Source organism: Ictalurus punctatus, chromosome 8 (assembly GCF_001660625.3).
Source record: "Ictalurus punctatus breed USDA103 chromosome 8, Coco_2.0, whole genome shotgun sequence".
In the NCBI taxonomy this organism is placed as follows: Eukaryota; Metazoa; Chordata; class Actinopteri; order Siluriformes; family Ictaluridae; genus Ictalurus; species Ictalurus punctatus.
This window is the reverse complement of record NC_030423.2, coordinates 29675142-29696269: the sequence shown is the minus strand read 5'-3', so window position 1 is coordinate 29696269 and position 21128 is coordinate 29675142. Positions and strand designations below refer to the sequence as shown.

The 21128-nt window shown below is 42.0% G+C and overlaps 1 protein-coding gene across 2 annotated transcripts in view; it reads left to right on the top strand.

Annotated features, from left to right (window-relative positions):
- Nucleotides 1–19287, top strand: part of pdgfc (platelet derived growth factor c) — a 66066-nt gene extending 46779 nt beyond the window's left edge. Inside the window, exons 4-6 of one of the 2 annotated variants that reach the window (XM_017475015.3) lie at nt 13292–13490; nt 14223–14443; nt 15189–15434. In XM_017475015.3, the coding sequence (XP_017330504.1) occupies nt 13292–13490; nt 14223–14443; nt 15189–15293 (525 nt within the window). In that variant the 3' untranslated portion in view covers nt 15294–15434. Of the gene's footprint in view, nt 1–13291; nt 13491–14222; nt 14444–15188 lie in introns of both variants that reach the window. The other variant, XM_017475014.3, reaches the window with a different exon arrangement.
- Nucleotides 19288–21128: the final 1841 nt, after the last annotated feature.

The following is a 21128-nucleotide window of genomic DNA, read 5'->3' as shown; positions in this document are numbered from 1 at the left end:
TCAGTGGAGACCCAAGGTCATTTTCCACATTGTGAGCAGCGTGAGATCGTGACTGAGAGTTTGTCCCTAGAACATAGCTCGTTGTTTTTCGGTCCCTCTCTCTTTCTCACTGTAAATTGGATGATAGAAGACAGGACCGAGAAATGTTGCTATTTACGGGTGTAATTGAAGGCTTTTCCAGAGGTAGCTAGGCTTTTTTCCAGCACAGCTCAGGAAAATGTCCTCCCTTTGCTTTTGTCTGTTACGGTTTCCTGTCATTCAGGTGGTTAAATTGCCAGTAGGAGTAAACTGAATGACTAAAATGATGGTTTAATGAAGAAATGCCTGAAAATGATCACCTACTCCCAGAACAAAAGTAGCTTTTATATAGAAAAACATGGTGGCTGGCTTACTCAACGTAGCCATCCTAAACCTGCAGTAGGTGGAAAAAAGGCAAAACCTGATATGTGGAATGGTACAGAGGTTTTGCTCCGTACCAAGGATTTGACAAATGAACTTGTGTTACTGGGAAGGATGTTCTTGAAAATGGTCTACGTTTAAAATGACTATCCAGTGGAATAGATTATGAAGCTGACATTTCTTGCACCTAACCAATAAATAGTTGCTAGTTCCTCATGGGTTCTCATGGATGGTTAAAATGTTCCTGCTTCCTATAGGTATTCTCCTCAAAAGGGGTTCGATTAGGGTTCTACTCTATATCAGACCCTTAACTTATAAATATGAGCCAGCTCTAGGGGTGGACAGTATGACAAATATATATCACAATACGCATTGGGAGCAAAATCAGCAAAACATTAGTGAAAAACTGAGTTGAATGATACTTTTAGTTAATGTCTACCAAAATAAATGACTTTTTTACTTTAAAAAAAGAAAGAAAGATATCACAATGCCTGCAATATTTCAGAAAAGTGTATCATAATATAATTTACCATACTATCAAAATTATATCATATTGCCCAGCCCTGTTCAGCTCATTCGCCAGTACTGGATGCAACAGGTTCTCAAGTCTAAACTCCAACAAATACATCCTCGATATTTGGTGATATTTCAGGAGACATTTGCCCGGATGTTCTTATATATTAAGATGGTCTATAGGAGGTCAACAAGTTCTGGAGGGTCCAAGACAGTTTGGTGCTGTCTATGCTGAAACACCTGGCATGTTTCCTACACGTTAGGACTCTTATAACTGGTCAACTTTGAAGTCATCAGGGAAAAAAAACAGCTCCGGACCACCCAAACTACTTCAACAAAGTCCAACATGAAGACCACACCAGCTACCAGAGCGAAAAAGTAGGGCAAATGGAACATCAGTGTCCTTTATATGTGGCTGGAGTGTCTGGAAAACTTCAAACACCCCATTGCGGTGTAATTCAAACCGAGCAGAATGCTCGGACAGAAATCGGTGTGATGAAACGACCACTTTGTGAATACATGTCCCGGCACAGGAGGTAAAATTCCTCACGTCAAGACTGAGCAGTTTATCTCCATCTAAAGGACAAGACACACTCCTTCAAGGACAATAAACACAGCATACACAGAAGTTACACAGTTCCAAAGAGGAGAAGAAGAGGTCATCTGTTTAAAACTGGAACAGACTGTGCCTGAACAAAGGGTGAGGAACTGATACACCACTTATTATCTGCTTACAATGGCATCGTTCAGCTTTCTCCAGCAGTTTACACCTCCGGGCCCTGAATGTCATGTGGTCTTACTAAGTGTCATGACATCAGCGGTGTGAATGACACTTGGTGGAATTTCCCAGCACTCAGTATAACTGATGAAGCTCAAATGAGTGGAGAAAGGGCTTTGAGATTATACGGTACGCATCCAGACACTGTGAATTATTACTCTCATTGTTTTTCTACCCTTAGAGCACAGGAAAGATGAGCCTGAGGAAAAAATACTATTTTCTGTCACTCTACACTCTGTATTTAACTCGGTCTGTCTGTCTCTTTGTCTGTCTGTGTATACCTTCCTCTTCATCCTTGACTCTGAGGTCTCTTTGTCCTGTGTTGTCTCTGTTCTCATCCTTCCTTTTCCTCTACCCAGACCACACACACATCCTGAGCCTCCATACTCCATTACTTTCACTAACAAAAGCTGTCAGCTCTGAGAGTGCTGGGTATTCCATCCTGTCACTCATCTGTTTCTCTTGCCAGTCGTCTGAGTAAACACGTCTAATCACCCGCAGCAAAACCAGCTCATCTGTACAGCTAATGAGGTTTGGGGGGGGGGGGGGGGGGGGGGGGGGGGAAGCAATAAGGTCTGTCAAACTCCAGAAGATGTAAGGTAAGAGTCTTCATTGCTAACAGAAAGACATTTGAGAAATCCTTACAATCATAAAACTACTTCTAATATCGAATGGCAGTTTGTTTAAAGGGCAGTGGTGAAGGGGCTTTGGATTCAGTCCTCTTTAGGATTGCTTCTAGTAGTGTCACCCCTGCTGATCTGATCTAAAGGGAGAGGTCAGAAAAAGGGCAAGCCTTGAAAAACACCCCCCATGAAAGGTACAAAAAAAGGCTAAGTGTACCATGCATGGATTTGGGTTACTGGGACTCGACCCCAGGAGCCAGGACAAGGAATGATATTCTGCAGTCGAACATTTGATCACAGGTCCTCCACCATAAGCTGGTCAGGTTCAGCCCAAAATGGAGATGTGGAGATCTTGTAGGCTCATGTGAGGTACAATAACAGTTGGGTATAGACCCTTGAAAATCCTTATTTATGTTCATGAAACATAATGTTCATAAGCTGTGGAAAGTACGTTCCTTCGGATGGTTGCCGGGTTTCCGCTCCATGATAGTGTGAGGAGATTGACTGGCAAGAGAGCCTGACTTGACTATAAGGCCTCAGAGTAGAGTCACTGCTTCTGCAAATCAAGAGGAGGCAGTTGAGTTGCTTTGGACACCTTTCAATGATGCCTGGATGAATGTCTCGCATGATAAAATCCCAGGGAAGACCCAGGACCGTCTGGAGAGATTATATCTCCCAGTTGGATTAAGAAGGTCTGGGGATCCCCATGGAAGAGCTTCAATCTGTGGCTGGGCGTCGTCAGCCTGCTTCCACCATGGCCTCACGAGGAAAATGAACAAATTAATAAAATATATAGGCCCAAAGACATGCCACCAAACACTGTCCTTAAAAAACAATTCAGAACATCTCACACATGTATCTTCCATCTGTTTAAAGTCTGAGAAGGAGTGGGATCGGATTAGTTCTCGTAAATCGTTAATAGTGGTAGTGTTAGATAACGCTAAATAAGGAGGTGCAAGGAGAAGTCCTGTGTATGCAGGTTTCCACCAGTGAGCTGTAAATGATCTGCCCTTTTAAAAGTCTAGCTTTTACTTAAACATTTACACGAGCGGATGGAACAAACAGAAACGCCTGATATACACTTTGCCCCTGAGCAAATATTTTAGAAACGCTCTGAAAGCTTTTGACTACCCAAAGTGGGCCTTTTGTTTAAACGACAACAGGAATAGTTGAAGAATTTGAGAGGAAAAATAACAGAGCGAACTGATCGACACTGTTATCCCTGGTGTGGCAGGACTGCCTGGGAAACTTAAAGGATCAGACACTAAATGCATGCCTTCGGAAAGATTAATCATGTTGTTTTTTTGTTGTTGTTTTTTTTCGGTGCGGAAAAAAAAAACAAGGTTTGGAAACCACAGTTCTGACAGTTACAAGAGTTACATAACATAACAGTTAAAACTGTATTCCTCCACCGCAGTACCAGTCTAAAACCATAAGAATTTCCTGCTCATGAGGGCAACAACCACGATTATAATAAGATACCATAAAACCCCATATAAAACATCTACGAACCATAATTACCGTGATGTACCATCATAGTATGTGAGGAAGAAATCGCACTGTGTGGTGCTCTTCTAGTAAAACAATCAAAGGCTGGGTGGTGTGATAAATATCTCTTTACAGAAAACACCATATCAACGATTAATACATGTTTTTTTAATCCGTCGATGTGTGGCATTTGCCGTACGAGTACCTGTGAATGAGCTGTTACTATAGAAACGATCATTTATTCAAACCTTAGCATAAATCTGTGCTTTATTCAGAGCTGCTGACATAGAAAAACGAATGTGTAAAAACACAAGGAACCGAAGAAAGAAAGGCGTTGTCTTTATATTAACAAGCGGAGCTGAGGAAGTTAAAGTGTAAAAATCATGTCTGGAGTTGGAGGGAGGCTCTGATACACCACTTATGATTAACCTGCACAGGATTCATGCTGCATTAATCAGCTCTTTCCATTTAAGTGGCGCGTTTTACCTCGGAGAGAAAAGCTCATCCACCAAGAATGTGTCGTCGCAGTCTCTGGCTAATTGCGGTGCAGTGAGGTGTATAATCCGAGCCAAAATGACCTTCTGACCTCACCAGCAATAATAGCTGGGAAGATTTTCCAGGCTGCAGCCATAACTCCTGCTTGTGCGAGCGTCGCTTTCCATTTCCGACTCCGCTGCGCTTCAGTTTCCTCCCGGGTTTCGCATGGCACATTTAGGGAGGATTATTCCCCTGAAATGATTTAATAGACACACTCGCCTTTGATGTCTGATGCCTGTCAGAACTTTTACGAGTCCCCTCTCTTTCTCTGTCTCGCTTGTTTATAGATGTGTTTGAGCGTGTCTTGACACTTTTATGCATTGACAAGAGCTACTCTCACTTCATACTGAACAAAGTCGTCCTTTATCTTCCTTTCAGGGATTTAGGACTGATTCGGGTGGTGATCACAGGATAAAACAGACAGGATTTAAGTCTAAAGTTCTATTCGGACAGGACTAGTTTTACACAGGAAGGTGTTCAATGTAATTATCAATAGCGTACCTTTGGCATTTTAGTCCTGTCAGAGTCCGTCATGTCAGGCATGTTTTTTTATGGACCGCACGTGCGTCCATCCGGAAACATTATGCCACATTTTACCTTCTTTAAAATGACCAGTAGAAATATCCTGTCTGATTTGACATGTTGGTACTTTTTTTGTATTTTTCTTCAGTACTAGGAAGCACTTCAAATGCAGAACATGGACATTTAAATGGATCCGTCAGAGAAGCAGGGGTTTCGGATAAATTACTGTGCTCCTAGCACAGGTGCAGCCTCTACATACATGTTATGGTCATGTGTCCTATTAATGATCAATACACCTTGTGAAGACACACCCCCTAAATCTAGCATTCATAATAAAGGACAACCACGCCTACACCGTGATTACTACTGGCAACATTACTTAACAGCGAAATGTCTGGAAAATTAATCGCATCAGGATAGGACTTATTAGATGTTTGATTTTATTATATGATTGAACAATGAAGGGGGGGTACAGTGGTTTAATCGTAGCACCTCCAGGGTTGGGGGTTTAATTCCCACCTCTGCCCTGTGTGCATAGAGTTTGCATGTTTTGCTCGTGCTTTGGGGGTTTCCTCCGGGTACTCCGGTTTCCTCCCACAGTCCAAAGACATGCGTTGTAGGCTGATTGGTGTCTCTAAATTGTCCATAGTGTGTGAATGGGTGTGTGTCTGTGTGTGTGTGTGTGTGATTATGCCCTGCAATGGGTTGACACCTCGTCCAGGGTGTCCCCCGCCTCGTGCCCCGAGTCTCCTGGGATAGGCTCCAGGCTCCACGCGACCCTGTGTCGGATAAGCGGTACAGAAATTGGATGGATGGATAGAATGAACAATGAAGGTTTCACAGCTTCACCTATGCTTCTAAAATGACGTGTCCCACGTTATGAATTTCTATCTTTATTGATGAAGGAACAAATAATATTTAAACAGCTTTACCACGAACAACATTTCTGTCAGAAGTTCTATAGATGAGTTTTATGAAACCAGTGCTCTCAGATCTAAAAGTGTTGTGTTTTTTCTTCAAGTTTTCTTGCGCTTTGCAAGAGGGATAGGAGGTGTGTTTTGGCCCACAGTTCTCCCATCGCAGAAGCTCTATTTATAGATCGTGGAGGAGGACAGAGAGCGGGAACCTACCATTCTGCTGCCCCTCCAGACCTGACTCGCAGCGCTCCTGCATTTCCTTTGGCGCCTTCTCTCAAAATCCATTTAGCATCCAGCTGGATTGCGGTCAGAATTCCATCTAGGGGGATTTGTCTGTATAGTGTTTAAAGTGTTTCTTGTCAGGGATGAGCATGTGGTGCATGATACAATGTCGGTCTGGTTCCTGGCACTCGCATTACTACTGCCTTACACTCCATGTCCTGCCATTGTGCGTTCACAGAACAATGTACCGACTTCACCCAAGCTCAAATTCCTGCAGCTCTTAGCATGTCATCACTTTGAGAAAGTTGTTGGAACCGATTTTGCTTGTGCTGTTGTCGTGCATTAGACAAATTGTGATGAGGCAACATTAGCTGGTTTCCTTTCAGAGAAGTCTTAAGCTGAGAATGCACCCTCTTATAGCACATGTTTACCGCCTTACAAATTGAACAACTCACAGTAATGCTGAAGGATTAATCAGTACAGTGTTTTTCTACCAATGTCAACCCTAGTTTATTGAAATTCTAGGAAGAGGGATATAGCTTATCGGTCCTCATGCAAATAAATTCATAAGTATAGCCATGAACCAACCAATCAATTGCACCTCAACAGTGTCAACTAATCTTTATCTATAGTTCAATAAAGTCCACATGAGATGATAATCTATGGACAATCTACTAAACATCAACCACCATATATCATTGCCATGTTGTTAGTGATTTGCTAAGAACGTGTCAACTGATGGTCCGTAAATGTTTATCTGGCGGGTTGTCCCTGAAGTCTCTAAAGTGGACAATCCAAGAGTATCGCCAACTCAAGTCAAGCGTACTTATCCGTACTCAACCCAATTCATCAAAAGTTATGGTTGTTAAATCAAATTTGGACTGTTGTTACCAAGCCATTTTCACAGGTGGGTGTTACAACCAGGTAGGTAACTAAAGGGTAAATACCATCATAATGGACTGAACTAAAACACAGGTGATAAATGATCATCATGAATATTAAAGTTATGTTTGTATTGTATCCAGTATTCTCTAACTTTCTTGCATTTTTCTATTACATTATGTCATGTCTGTCAAGTAATATCAGAGAAGGATGCACCTCACCGCATCACGGTCACATGACCAGCTGCACCTGAATCACATTCACTTAACGAGCACCTATGTCTATATAGCCAAAGTTTGCACTGCACTCCTAGTCTTGCGTTTGTCTTTTGTCGCTGTCGGTTCTGTCTTCGTGTTCATGGTCTTTGTTAATGTTTGGTTCTTGCCTTAGTGTTTCGCTGCCTGTTCATAGTTCTGAACAGGCAGTTTTGGGTCTTTGTTAAAACTGAAAATCTGCACTTGCATCCGTGTCCGCCTCCAAATCGTGACAATGTCAATTTATGGATCTAGTGACTCATCCGTTGTGAGACTGCTGACCGATTTAACAGTTGTTTGACTAGACCTTAAATAGACTTGAAGAATTCTTTCATGACTCCCATGGTCATCTGGTCCAGACATGCTTCCTGTCAGGGTAACCTATGATGAACTGTGAGGCGGCAACGTTCATTCTATCTGACTTCCTTTCTGAGAAGTGTTTGGCTGCGAGTTTGCAGTGTGTTTGTTAGGGTCCGTGGTAAGGCATGTGTTTACTTCATCATAAATTGCCTGATGCCAAAGGGATGAATCGTTTTTTTCCGATTCATCGAACGCCACCACTGAAACTATTCCTATAAGTTAGCGTGTGCAAATTGTAATGAATTGTAGTTGGTGAAGCCAAGTTGTCTTTGCCTACTGACCTCAAGTACCAAGTCTTGTAATATTGTTGTCATGCTTTTGACAAAGTGTGACGAGGCAACTTTCGGTCTAGCTGGTTTCCTTTCTGAGAAGTGTTTGGCTAAACTGCAGTGTGTTTATTGATGCCTTTCCCTTGCACTGAGGTACTTTGTCAAAAATAGCCTCAATCACAGTGACGCCAAAGAGGATTTGTGATTGTGAAGCCATGTTGTCTTAGAACAACCACTAGCCCTACTGATTTTAAGCACCAAAACTTTTTTTTTTTTTTTTACCAATACTGTTGCTAAATTGGCATAATTACAGGTCTTGTAGTACTGCTTTTGAGAAGGTATGATTCTTGCCAAAGTAAAAACCAAGCAGCTCATTTGTCAGTGTTTCTGCGTGTACAAACACTAGCACAGAATGACCAGCACATATGTACAGTTTTTTATTCCATAGCATATCTGTCTACATTACCCCTGTAGGACATTCTTTGGAAAGTTCCTTTGACTCCTCAAAGCTTTGCATCAACTTAAAATAACTTTTAATACCACAACTAAACCTGGTTTACTGAACACCTATACCTTAAACATTAAATCAAGGGTTCTTTGGATGGTCTTCTTTTTTGAATGGGAAAACCTCTGTTGTATGGATCTTCATAGATCCTTTAAGGGCTTCCCTTTAGGGTTCTAGATGGATATGTCCAGGGTACATCAGGGTACACTGACCAACATGCATAAACACAAAGGAAAAGTACACCATGATACACACCATGTATTCTATGTTCTCGGTAGCTCAGACACTGCTGTAGTGCTATTGAAAGGACCTTGAGGGCTCCCCCAGGAGGACACGTGAAAGAACCTTGAGGGCTCCCCCGGGAGGACATGTGAAAGAACCTTTAGGGCTGTAGATAGCCAAGTCCCAGGTTCATCAAGCCAACATCTCCCAGCGTACATTATCTTTTCCATGGAAAAAAAATCCACATGTTTGGTTGTTTTGTTTTAGATGGGGTAGTAAATGTGGAACAAAAATGTGGAACTTTTGACAGGACATTAAATTATAATCCAAATGTACCTGGATAAAGGAAGGACATTTTCCGAGACTTCCAGATGACCAGAGGATTATTAGTATTCGCAGGATCTCAGTGAAATGGTTGTATCTGTTGGTGTTTATTGGAGAAGATTGGAGTGGTCTACTTCAGACCATACACTTCAGAACATCCAGAATTTTGGCTAATCTTTTCTACAGTTTAAGAATTTCAAAGAAAGTACATCTCCGAGTTACAAACAACAGTGCTCCTTTATGTCTAAATTCGCACCTTAATGATGTTTCTCTACAATTATGTCTATCTAATTGGAGGTACAAGAAACGAACCACTAAGGGTTCCTTTTCAACAAAATTACTCTTGATTGTTGGAGATCATCTGGAATACCCAGTTCCTCTTCACTGAGGCTTGGTTTTCTGTTAAAACAGCAGAGCTCTGTTTCTATGTGGTCAGCCTCATTGGCTAAACACACTCCACCTAAATAAGCAATCATTCACTTTCAGCACTTCAACCAGGAGCAGAGGAAAAACCAGCCTCAGCCATAAAAACCCCAGGAAAAGCCTCTGGAAAACAGTAAAGGTTTGAGTGAAGAGCCCATTAAAATTGCACCCAGCTCTGGAAACAGGGAACATTCAGATCTCGAGGGAGGGGGATGGAAAAGCTGCTGTTAGCAGTGAGGAGGTCAAGCTTGAGATGTCAAAAAATTTAGAAGAGTAAAGACCCACACACTGGGTTTGTTGTCTCCAGTGACCGTTTAATAATGGCTGAAAGGTTTCAACCTTCTTTAGTTCTTCAGGCAAACAACTAGGAACTGATCTGCGCTGATTCATTTCATTTAGCTTTTTAACGTCTCTAGGAGGTCCATACAGAGACATGAGATGATCGTTTCAGATGAGATTGAAAGGACAGATCTCAGATATCACTGAAAAGGACTGGACACTTACAGTGAACTTTCTGGCCTTGAGTTCACTATGTGCATGGAATGAGGTGGATCGGTAAAGATAAAGCTGCACTGTGTCTCTCTGATGCTAGCTAATCATCCTACCAGATTGGTAGCTGTTGAGCGATAGAAGAATGTTCGCTAGCACGTGTGAACTAGTTGACAAAATCCGGGAGTGAAAATCACCACAAGTTCATCTGGGAGTTTGTGAAGTATCTGTGGGGACTGCATTATAACATGCAATAAAATGTTCATCAACATGGAGTTAATTTACATTCACAAACATTTTCCTCAGAGGAAAATGTTTGTTCCTACATTCCTTGTCTCATTCCCTGAGTAGAGTAATGGGATGCGCGACTTCCTTCAAATTAGACCAAAGGTACCTTAAGTATTTCCTAAGCAAGTCCTCGGGGACACAAAACAATCCAGATTTATTTAATATGCTCTCTCTAAGCAAAAGAACCATGTAACACCATTACCAGGTATTCCATGTTCTTGGTTGCTGAAACACGTTTGTAGGGCTCTCCATAGAACATTTAAGAACTACCCCTGAGGGACAAACTAAATCCTAACTTCATCGTTCTACACGGACAAGTCCACCGATCATCATTACGCCAACATTGCCAACACACATGGACTTTTCCAATACAATCCACTAATCAGATCTCTCTGTTGGGCTCTCCATAACCTCTAGATGGACAAAGCAGGGAATATTTAGAGTTCTAGATGGATCCGTCCAGGATATATAAATTTTTCCAAAACAAAACAAAGCAATATTTTTGAAGAAGAAAGCACACCTGTACCAAATATTCCATGCTCCATGTTCCCAGAGGGAAAAGAACCTTCAGGGTTCTAGATGGATCAGTCCAGACTTCTGGCTTGTTCATTAGGGATCTACATCCAGATTTCTCTAAAGCTTTCTGAGTAAAATGAAATAGAATAAAAATTAAATTGACCATTAATGGGAGCTTTAAGATGAGTTTTTTTTTTTTTATGTTGTACTGCTTTTTCACAACGACTGAGCTCGCCTTCACGCCAAAACGTGTCTCGCCCAGACTCCCCGACGTCTGTTTGTTTATTTACATCCAATCACACGTTTCTGGTGGAGTTCTTTGCTCGAACGCTTGACTCACTCTGAGTAACCGAGGCTGTGTCAGGTCTGTTAATCCACCCCCCCCCCCCCCCCCAACCCCCACCCCCCCACGCACACAGATGCAACCAATTTGAAACCCCTTGTTGTCAGAGCTACACAACACAGTGGGATCCATTATTTCATTCTGGGGTTTATACCTCATGAGATCAATTCATCAGCTTTGACCTTGCGCATGACGTCAAAGGGATTTTGTAGAAGGCAGAGGAATAAGATCACGTTAACTCCTTTTGGGGGGGAGGGGGGGGGTAAATATTTTCTGGGTTGCTATGCATTAGGCTGTCAGAGCATATGGCTTGTTAGAATTAGAAAACGCCTGCAGTGAACGTGTCGGATTACAGTGTGTCTATATGGAAATTTCAGTCTACCGCTTACTGTAGAATTTACGGCCTAACGGGGCATATTATGCTTTTTGACGTTCCTAATTAGCAAGATGATTAAATTAACAGAAGGTGTCTGAAAGAACATCTACCTACCGGAACATTCATCGCTCATAGTTTTAAAGCTGCACGTAACACGGTGGGTGTTAATGCCGTGTCACGATTTAATACCTTACTACGAAGACCAGAACGGATTCTTCTGACAGATTCGTGCCGAGGAAACTTGGTTAAGGCTGGGATTTCATCAGAAAACCTTCTAATATGATATCTGTCTCAGCAGGAGACATCTTGAACGAGACTTCACGTGTTCGTTATGTGACAGAATGGAAGAGCGTCACACATTCATGAGCTGTTAATGGTTTCCATTCCACATTATTCACGACTGCATGATCTTGCAAGAGAGGAAAAAGAGACAGGGAAAAAGAGAGAGAGAGAGAGAGAGAGAGAGAGAGAAGTGGGAAGTGATGGATATTTAGAAGCAGAGACAGGACTGAGAACAAATCCTTTGTTTAAAGTTGATTTTTTTTTTTTAAGTTTCACTTAAATAAAGTCACAAAGACGTGACGTTTTCATTCGCACGTGTTTATATGTGAAGAGCAGACTTATGATGTGCGGCGTAAGGAGAGACTTTTTATTCATTTAAATCCGCTGAAAAATTCCCATCAATATTCATGATTTCAGCATTATGCATAATAAAATATTCTAATTGTAGTCATTAGCATGCACTCGTGATCTACAGTACAGTGAAATGTACGGTGGTGTGGGTTTTGTTCATTCTTTATTCAGGGATGACTTTGAAAGTATGATGCAACGATGTTAAAATGATGCGCCATGATTTCCCATCTTGAATAACGATCCGTTATCCGCCCTGCTATTTGCTTTTCAACCTTCAAACGTCCTTGTCCTGAAAATAACAAGCCATGGCGGTGGAATAGTCTGGTGTCTTTTGATTCGTAGTGCCCTCATTCAGTCACACTGACCCCATTCACAGCTCTCCTTTATATCACCGGCGTCCTTTATCAGCGGCCACGACGTCTATTACACAGCTGTAACCATGCCAACAAGTCTTTCACAGCCTCCCTGTGCTCACAGTGAAGAAAGGGCGGCGACCTTTCCGATGAGAAGGGATTGATCATTAATACGCTTTCTTTTCGCTATCGGAATTATTCGCGAGCAGTAAAATTGCCATCATGGAACGTTCCGATGGAATTTCTTTTAATCCTCTGGTGAATTCATTATATTGAATATCCATTGGTTGTGGGATTTTAATTAGAGTATACAGGGTATTACCGGGTTACTCACTGAAATATGGTCCAATTCTGCTGGGTTCCAATTGGATTTTAATGAGATGTCCATTGAAACATGGTTCTTCAGAGTTCTGTAGGGTTCCTGTTGAATGTTTATGGGTTACACATTGAAATTTGGTCCAGTTCTTTAGGGTTCTTGTTAGATGTTTATGATTATACATCAAAATATGGTCTAATTCTATACAGTTCTTGTTTTTCAAATTGTATTTGAATGACTTATCCATGGAAATATGGTTCTTTAGAGTTCTGTAGGGTTCCTTTTAGATTTGTATTGGTTACCCATTGGAATATGATCTAATTCTATAGTGTACCAACTGGATTTTAATGGGATACCCACTGAAATATGGATTTATAGAGTTCTGTAGAATTCATGTTGAGTTATCTATTAAAATATAGGTATGTAGAGTTCTCGGGTTCCTGTTGGATTAAAAAAAAAGAAAAGAAAAAGTTAAATATGGTCTAGTTCTACAGGGATTCTGTTTCATGTTTACGGGGTGTATTGTAGAATATTGTAGAGTTGTGTTGGGCTTTTATGGCCTTGAAATATGCTATAAATCCCTAGAATTATTCTGTATTTCCTGTTGGATTTCTATGGGTGACCCACTGAAATATCTAGTTCTAATCTAATTCTATAGCTTTCTTGTTGTTTACTCCTGTTGTAAATCGTGCTCGGTGAAGAAACCTGACCTGGGATGTTTACTATCTGATTCGCGTAGAAGCCGGCCGTGCCCGCCGTCATGCCCGTGGCTGTGCACAGCGTGGAGGCTCTGAGCGACGCCATGTCTGAATTCGGCACGGTGGAGGAGGTCCTGAAATACCTGGAGCCTGATCGCTGGCAGCTCGACCTGGAGGAGCTTTACAAGCCCACATGGCACGTCCTGGGCAAGTCCTTCTTCCACCAGAAAAAAACCAGAGGTACGAATAATCCCGATATGTGATTTATCTCGTGGAATTACTGTTAATATCGGTTTTCGATTTAGAAGTCGATCATGAATGTTTCTTTAATTAGTAAAGACTAATTAGAAGAATTTTCACACATGAGCTCCTGACTTGTTGTTGTCTTTATTGTTATAAAAAAACGACAATTGAGAGAAATGCGGAAAGTGAGAAAAATATTGCAATCAAAGGAGAACTTGAAGGCAGCATGAATTCCGGGGGGGACGGGGGGGGGGGACGGGGGGGACTCTTCATAACAGGTTTTCACTACAGAAAAAATCTTTTGAACAGTTTTCCAGTGCTGATGCATTGTTTCATAAATAACATTATTAAATTTGAAAGAACCCATCCATTTTAAACAAACAAACAAACAAACAAACAAATAACATTTTGTACTTATTTGTAGGATTAAGCATGTGCTAAGAAATTTTTTTTTTTTTTTCTTAAATGAATGAAGCGAATTGTAATGGTGGCATTGATACAATATTAAGACACGTTTTACTTACATCTGAGAATTGCTTAAACAGCAAAACACTGGATTTGTCCCAGTTTTGAGTCACAAATTCCTGAATAATAAGGATCAGCTGAGGAAGCATTTGATTTACAGTTCTTGATTCTGAACTCAGACTTTTTGGATCTTGGTGTGTCTCAGGACAATAATAAAAGCTGAAGTAAACAGCTGTCTAAAAGTGTGTGTGTGCACGTGTTAAGGTGTGGTGGATCTGAACCTGCTCCGGGAGGAGGTCCGGCTCTACAGCTGCACTCCTCGTAATTATTCGGTGTCCCTGCGTGAGGAGCTGAAGAGGACGGACGTGATCTTCTGGCCCAGCTGCCTGCTGGTGAAGCGATGTGGAGGAAACTGCGCCTGCTGCTCGAACAACTGCTACGAGTGTCAGTGCACTCCCACTAAAGTGACCAAAAAATACCACGAGGTACAGTACAGACTCTGCTCGGCTCTCGGGTTCCCAGTTTTCCCAAAAGCACTGCTGGGATAATGACATCTTAAATACTAACATGAGCGAGGAAATGAATAAGCCCTTTGAGAATAGTGCCTCAAGTTGTGAAGGCTCTTACCTGACTCAAAAAAACAACAACAAACAACACGTTCACGTGTTTCTGGAAAGCGGTTATTGTAAAACGATTACATCTTCCGGGAAAAACCGTTCCACGTTTCCATAGAATTATTACGGATGTGGAAAGTTGTCATTTTTGAACCCTTTAAACCTCAGATATGTTTCACTGATGGGGAAAATAAGGCTCAGACAAAATATTACATGATATTATTTTAATGTTAGGGGACTCGAACTGCTGTTTGTCCCCGTCTTCACTTTCCAAACTCGGGCACTTTAACATTCTTTAACTCTTTTATTAACTTCAAGAGAGAGAAAAAAGAGAGGCTGTTGAGGGAACGAGCGTTTATAGCTACTATAACGGAAGTGAGAGCATGAACCGACTAATTTCATGGACGTTAAATGTAACGTTAAATGGATAAAAAGCACAACATGTTTATCATTTATTAATAGACGGAAAATCGCTGAGGAACAAAGACGTATAAGAAGATTATCTTGCTCTGTTTATTCTTTCCAGGTGAATCACGAGGCTGTTTGATCACGTTTTCGTGTTTTATTACTTTGCCGTCGCTCAGTGTCTCGTTTCTGTCTTTTTGCACGGTCGAAGGTCCTGATGCTGAAATTCCGTCCAGGTCGAGGCTCGCAGAAGTCGCTGACGGACGTGGCGCTGGAGCATCACGAGGAGTGCAACTGCGAGTGCAAGAACGACTGAACGAGGAGCTTGACGGAGGAAATATTTATTGGATGGACTTTGTTTTCACTACGGTGTTCAAGCTAATAAAACGAGAGATGAACATGGTTTATGGGGACTTGGCTCCGGTACTGGTCATCTCACAGAATGTTCGGTGGAGCGGTCCAGTTGAAATATTGGACGGGATGATGGATCATTTAACGTTGAAACAAAACGGGCAAAAAAAAAAAAAAAGATTTGTTTTTTTTTTTTTTAAAACGATCTCTGCTTCTGATTACGCCCCAGAAAAGGACGTGAGCATTTTCCACGCTGTTTTTTTTTTTTTTTTTTTTTTTTTTTAAACCTTCTGACGTTCTTCATCCTTCTCCAAACCTCACTGGATTTTTTTTTTTTTTTTTTAGGACGCTTTTGATACCTTGAACCTCTTCACTGGAGGTCTCTGTGGACCAAAGGAGAACCTCCAGCTTACTTACCGAACGTACTTTTTTAATTCGAGACAGAAAGGAGGACAGAGACTCTGCCTACGTCGTCTTTACGCTACATTCGGCTCCATAAAGTGTGAAAGATGAAAGTTGGCATTCTGGAGGCTTGGGGAACGTTCAGGGACAGAAAAGAGTGCAGAAGAGGGGTGTTTTTTTTTTTTTCTTTTTCTTTTTCAGTGTCCTTTCTGCAGCTCATTCATCAACCGTCCCACGGTGGGGTTCGAGACGAGCGAGGAGGCCCGACTGAGCTCTTTCTGTAGAGTTTTGTGCATTTTCAGTGATGTAAATAGCCAGCCTGTTCTGGTTTTCTTGAGTTTTGTATCTTAGTTTTTTGTTTGTTTGTTTTTAAATCAGCCTTTTTTATGCGGATCACGCCGTCACACTGTTTCACACCCGTTCCTCCTTATTATAGTGTTCATCAGTCACGACTCCATCACAGCAAACTCCACAGTGTCGAATGAGCTCTTATCGGACATGTCAAGATATGTCAAATATAGACACGCATAAAGTTCTTCGAATATGTCATTTCAGCCTTTTTACCGCCCTCTGTAAACCTAACATCGGACTCTCAGGCCAAGTACTAATTTGAGTCAAGACGCGACAGTGAAATACAGTAAGCTTTAATGCGACGATTACGTACAGATTTACGAAGCTTAATCAAGCATTTAATAATCGCCGTATAGTGAATGTAAAATCCATCATTACAGCACGAAACTAAAGGAACTAATACAGAAAACATCACCATTGGTTCGGGCGTCTTGGAGATCACATGATAATAACTGACGTCTGATTAGATCAGATTTATAAACTTGGGAACGAGGATTCCAGGAAGACGGCGCTCTGGTGGTCGAATACGGCGTTGCAGCAGAATTGACGGCGAATCGATTCAAACAAAAAGTCGTGTTTATTTATTTAAAAGTTGTCTCAGAAGGAATTCTGTAGCTCTCGTGTGAATTTCAGTGTAAAAGCGTCAAATCCCAAGAGAGTCGATCTCGAAGAAGACCAGAAATATGAATCATTAACGGTTCAACTCCGCCCCTCAAACAAACCCCTTGTATAAACACCGGAGGCGCTGCTTCACTCCACTGCTCGAAGAGTTCGTTCAACACTGTGAGTTTTGCCGTATACAGATATAGACGTGAAATAAACAGCGTTCACGAGTAAAATGTATTCTTAAAGAGTGAAAGCGATGTCAGGCGGTTTTATTATAATATAAGTATCATTTGTCCCTTTTTGGAAGATCTTTCGAAAACTTTAATATACATCTATATCAATAGCCTGGACTTTATATTTAAACACTAATCATCACGTCTGAGTCTTCCATCTGTCCTTCATCCATCCATATATACATCCATCCATCCATCCATCCATCCATACATACGTCCATCCATCCATCCATACATGCGTACATCCTTTTCCTTCCTTTTCTTTATTTTACATTTACATTTATTCATTTAGCAGACGCTTTTCTCCAAAGCGACTTACAAATGAGAGAATTTTCACTGGAAGTTTTATTATTTCTGATAAAAACAGACTGTAAAATGTCTCGTCGTTGTATATGTGCTCTCTAACGGCCGTCTAATGCGTATCTATTATTATTTAACTTCATGTGCAAAATGGGAAAAAATAACGGACTGGATTTGATGCTTTTCATTGTGCTGGTGTTGATGTTCTGGTGTGTGTGTGTGTGTGTGTGTTTGTGTTTGTTTGTTTGTTTTTTCCCCTGAAATTTCTCTGTATTGTTCTTCGACCCATAAACCATTAAACACAGGTTCAGACTACACTCTGGTGTCATGGAGGAGTTATACCCGAGATATAAATGCATTAGAACACACTTGATGGTTTAATAACGGCAGCGTGACGATCTCGTACATTATTTAGTACAACGCTGATGTGCAAAAGTTTGTATCCCCTGTGGGTTTTGGTTGGAAAATGGGAAGAAAAGAAAAAAAAAACAACACCTTTATTGTACACTTTACCTCGGGACAGAATCATTAAAAGATGTCAGGAATCAGAATTTTTTTTTTTTTGCATGAATGTTCGAATCTCATGCTTGTTCCATGATGTGTCCATTATACATTACGAAAACACTCTGAAAGAAGGAAGGTTCCAGTTAGAACCAGTAAGGGGATTTTCAGCCTGATGACGTACGGGAACTCTTTTAAGTTGCACAAAGAAGGCTTTACTCTCAAGTTCTTCAGAGAACCATCTATTTACCGGTGCTTTAAAGAACCCACAAATCGTTCTTCATAGCGCTACCACAAGGAACCATGTCATTATAAGTTCTCTAAACAAAAACAAAACAAAAAAAAACCTTACTCCTTTAAGGAACCAAAATAGGGTTCTTACGAGAGATGCCAGGAGAACCTTTTCCAGTCCGACAAACAACCTGACAGGGTTCAGTCCAACCTGTTAATAATGGTGACTTGAAGAACCAATACACTGCCCAGAAGAACCTATAATAAACCATAAATAACTTCCTTAATCTCCAGAGAACCATACGGCTCAACTCAAGAACCGTATACCAAGACGAAGGTTCTTTGTGGATCTGTGGTGGTCCTTCTGTAATCTGTAAATGTTCAACACATTTGTTATCCATGTATTATTAGTCTCAGATTACGTCGAGGATCCACTGTCCAAGTCCCTGTGAATGAGCGGTTACTATAGAAACGATAACGTATCAGAACAAGCGCGTTAATATAAGCCTGGCGTTCGTGTTACAGCCGGAACTACTTCCCGAGCCCTGTTAAAGTAAAAACCGATCCGATCCGAGAACCGAACAGCGTCGTGGTCTAAAGAAGCGATCTGACCGAGCTGACTGTTGAGCAGAAACACGATCTGAACCCATGCTAACGTTAGCGTATGTCGTCTATCACACCGTGATTCCCCAGCAGAGATAAAGTGGCGTCTTTCAGCTGACGCAGAAGTCATCTTTCCTGAATTAAGAGCGTGACGTTTCTCATCTTTCAGCGTCTTTCCCCCCTCGCTTCGCCACGTTCGGCTCTTTGGTGGGACGGATTTCAATCCGCTGTCATTCGAGACGCGTCTTTTACACTTTGATCCTCAAAGCAGGAGGACCGAGTCTCTAAAGGAAGCTTTTAGATCCATCATCTCCTCCGAGCGTCTTTCAGCAGGTCTGAGCACAAGGAATGTTTATCTGGATCCGGGGGAGGGGAAAAACAAACACGGGAGAAGTTTCAGCTCATCTTCTGGCGGCTCAGTCGACGCTTTAAAGCACGCACGCGCACACTTTTGAGTTATTAGAAATCCCGAGTTATCTTTTTTGTTTAGCTTGGAATGTTTAACAAAAACGCATTTTATTTTCTTCGGAGCAAACACATCTTTTTTAAAAAAAAAAAAATTAAAAAAAAAAGGGTTTTAATTCTTTATTTCCTGTGTGCTGTCCTCGTGTGTTTTGACGATTGAGGATACACAGGTTAAATAATTAAGGATGATAATTAATCAAGTTGAGATCAAGTAAAACCTGACAAACGCAAAACCAAGAAAAAAAAAGAAAAGAAAAAAAAAAAGGATGTTTGTTTGTTCTGCAAAAACAAAATTCGAAATTGTAATAAAAGCGACTCTATTTCCAAACGCGCGCTCCATCAGTCGTCAGCTTTTTTTGGATGCGCGTCTCACGTCTTCGTACAGGAACACCTGCCAGTGAGAATTCGCCCTCGTTTAAGAAGGGTTTTAGCTGCGCAGGTCGACTTGAGGCACTCGAGGTGTTCTTCACGATGTTCTTCACTGACACCAGGCAGCTGAGGTCAATACAGCGCTCGCGTTTTAGGAAAATGTCATTCTGTGTAGTGAGAAGACTTTCCGTCTCTTCTGCTGACGTAACAAGGCTGTCCACGTCATCACCAAACCTGAAACAGGAAGTAACACGACGATTCGAACCGATCACTGTGCTGCTCTGAGAGTGGAGCGATTAAACACAACACCATGGTTCGGTGGACCCCAGACCGGTGTTTCTGACAGGACCGGGTACGGGGTCAGGCGCTCAGGCTTAAAAACAGCGCTCTCACGCCATCAGATGTACCCAAAATGTTCTCTAAAATTGAGGGACACAACCCCAGCTGGGGGAAACCGGGTACTCCGGTTTCCTCCCCGAGTCCGAAGACTCCATGCATCGATCGGCGTTTCCAAATTGTCCGTAGTGTACGAGCGTGTGTGCGATTGTGCCCTGTGATGAGTTCACACCCTCTCCAGGGTGTCCCCCGCCTCCTACCCCTTCCCTTGGATATTCTCCAGGTTCCCCGCGACCCTGTGTAGGACGAGCGCTACGGAAAATGGATGGATGGATGAGAAGAAAATTAGCCTAAATGTTTGAGATGTTTGAATTCCCAAACGGATAACCCTTTCCCTGGCAAACGTCCAGAGCGTGAAAACATATTTCTACATGGCTCGGTTTATGAATATAAAAGCTCGTACGTGTCAGAACCAGATACGTAAACATGCGAAAGAGCTTAAATCACACTCGGCTCAACAATTCTTCACCGCACCGTCGGGCTTAACGCCTGTTTATGAAGTCCAAGAGTCATATCACGTCTGAGTGTCCGGATTCCTCTAGCATGGCACGTGCAGTCACTACGCATCGGCTACGTCTATGCTAAGCTCGACACGAATTATTTTTAAAAACCGACATGAGCACGTCACGTAGTCACAGCTGCATTGTGTTATAATTGCTCATTCGATGCTAGCGCACGTTATTAAAGCGAACGCCGAACGGAACGCGCATCGAGCGTGGAGGAAGAATCTCTGGATGTATCATCGTAAAAGGACGCACGTCGGGCAGCTTCCCTGTGATTCACGACTTCATTTCTCTCTGTCTAAAGTCTATACTTCACGCTAACGCTGTCTCTCTTCTCTCCGCATGGAGTCCATTTTACGTCAATCCCCCACTGCGAGGCGAACGAGGGAAAAATTACGCCGGTGGTGACGGCCCCGTGAAACGATTTCTCCGGGAGCTCCATCACTGCTGTCTGTAATTGAAAGTGCACATGGACGACGGGCCGCGTTTGACCGGCTCGCTCGCTCGCTGCTTGTTAATTACAGGCTGCCTGCACAGTGGGTTTCCAGGAAGCGGTGGCGGTTACGGAGAAAAAAAACGAAGCGATCGGGAACGCTCCGGAGAGGGGTATTAATCTCCGGAGATGTGTTTTTCTGTGCTGCTTTACTGCTAACGTCAAACTGTGAGCTCGGTTATATCGACTCATGGAAATACCAGCTAAATGTTTCATATTTGCACCACACCGGTGTTAAATTCTGGATTCTGATTGGTCAGGAGGTGTTGATTCCTTCTCTAGAACAGCGGCTCTGACAGTAGCGCAGGTTTATATTAACGCGCTCGTTCTGATAGGTTTTCGTCTCT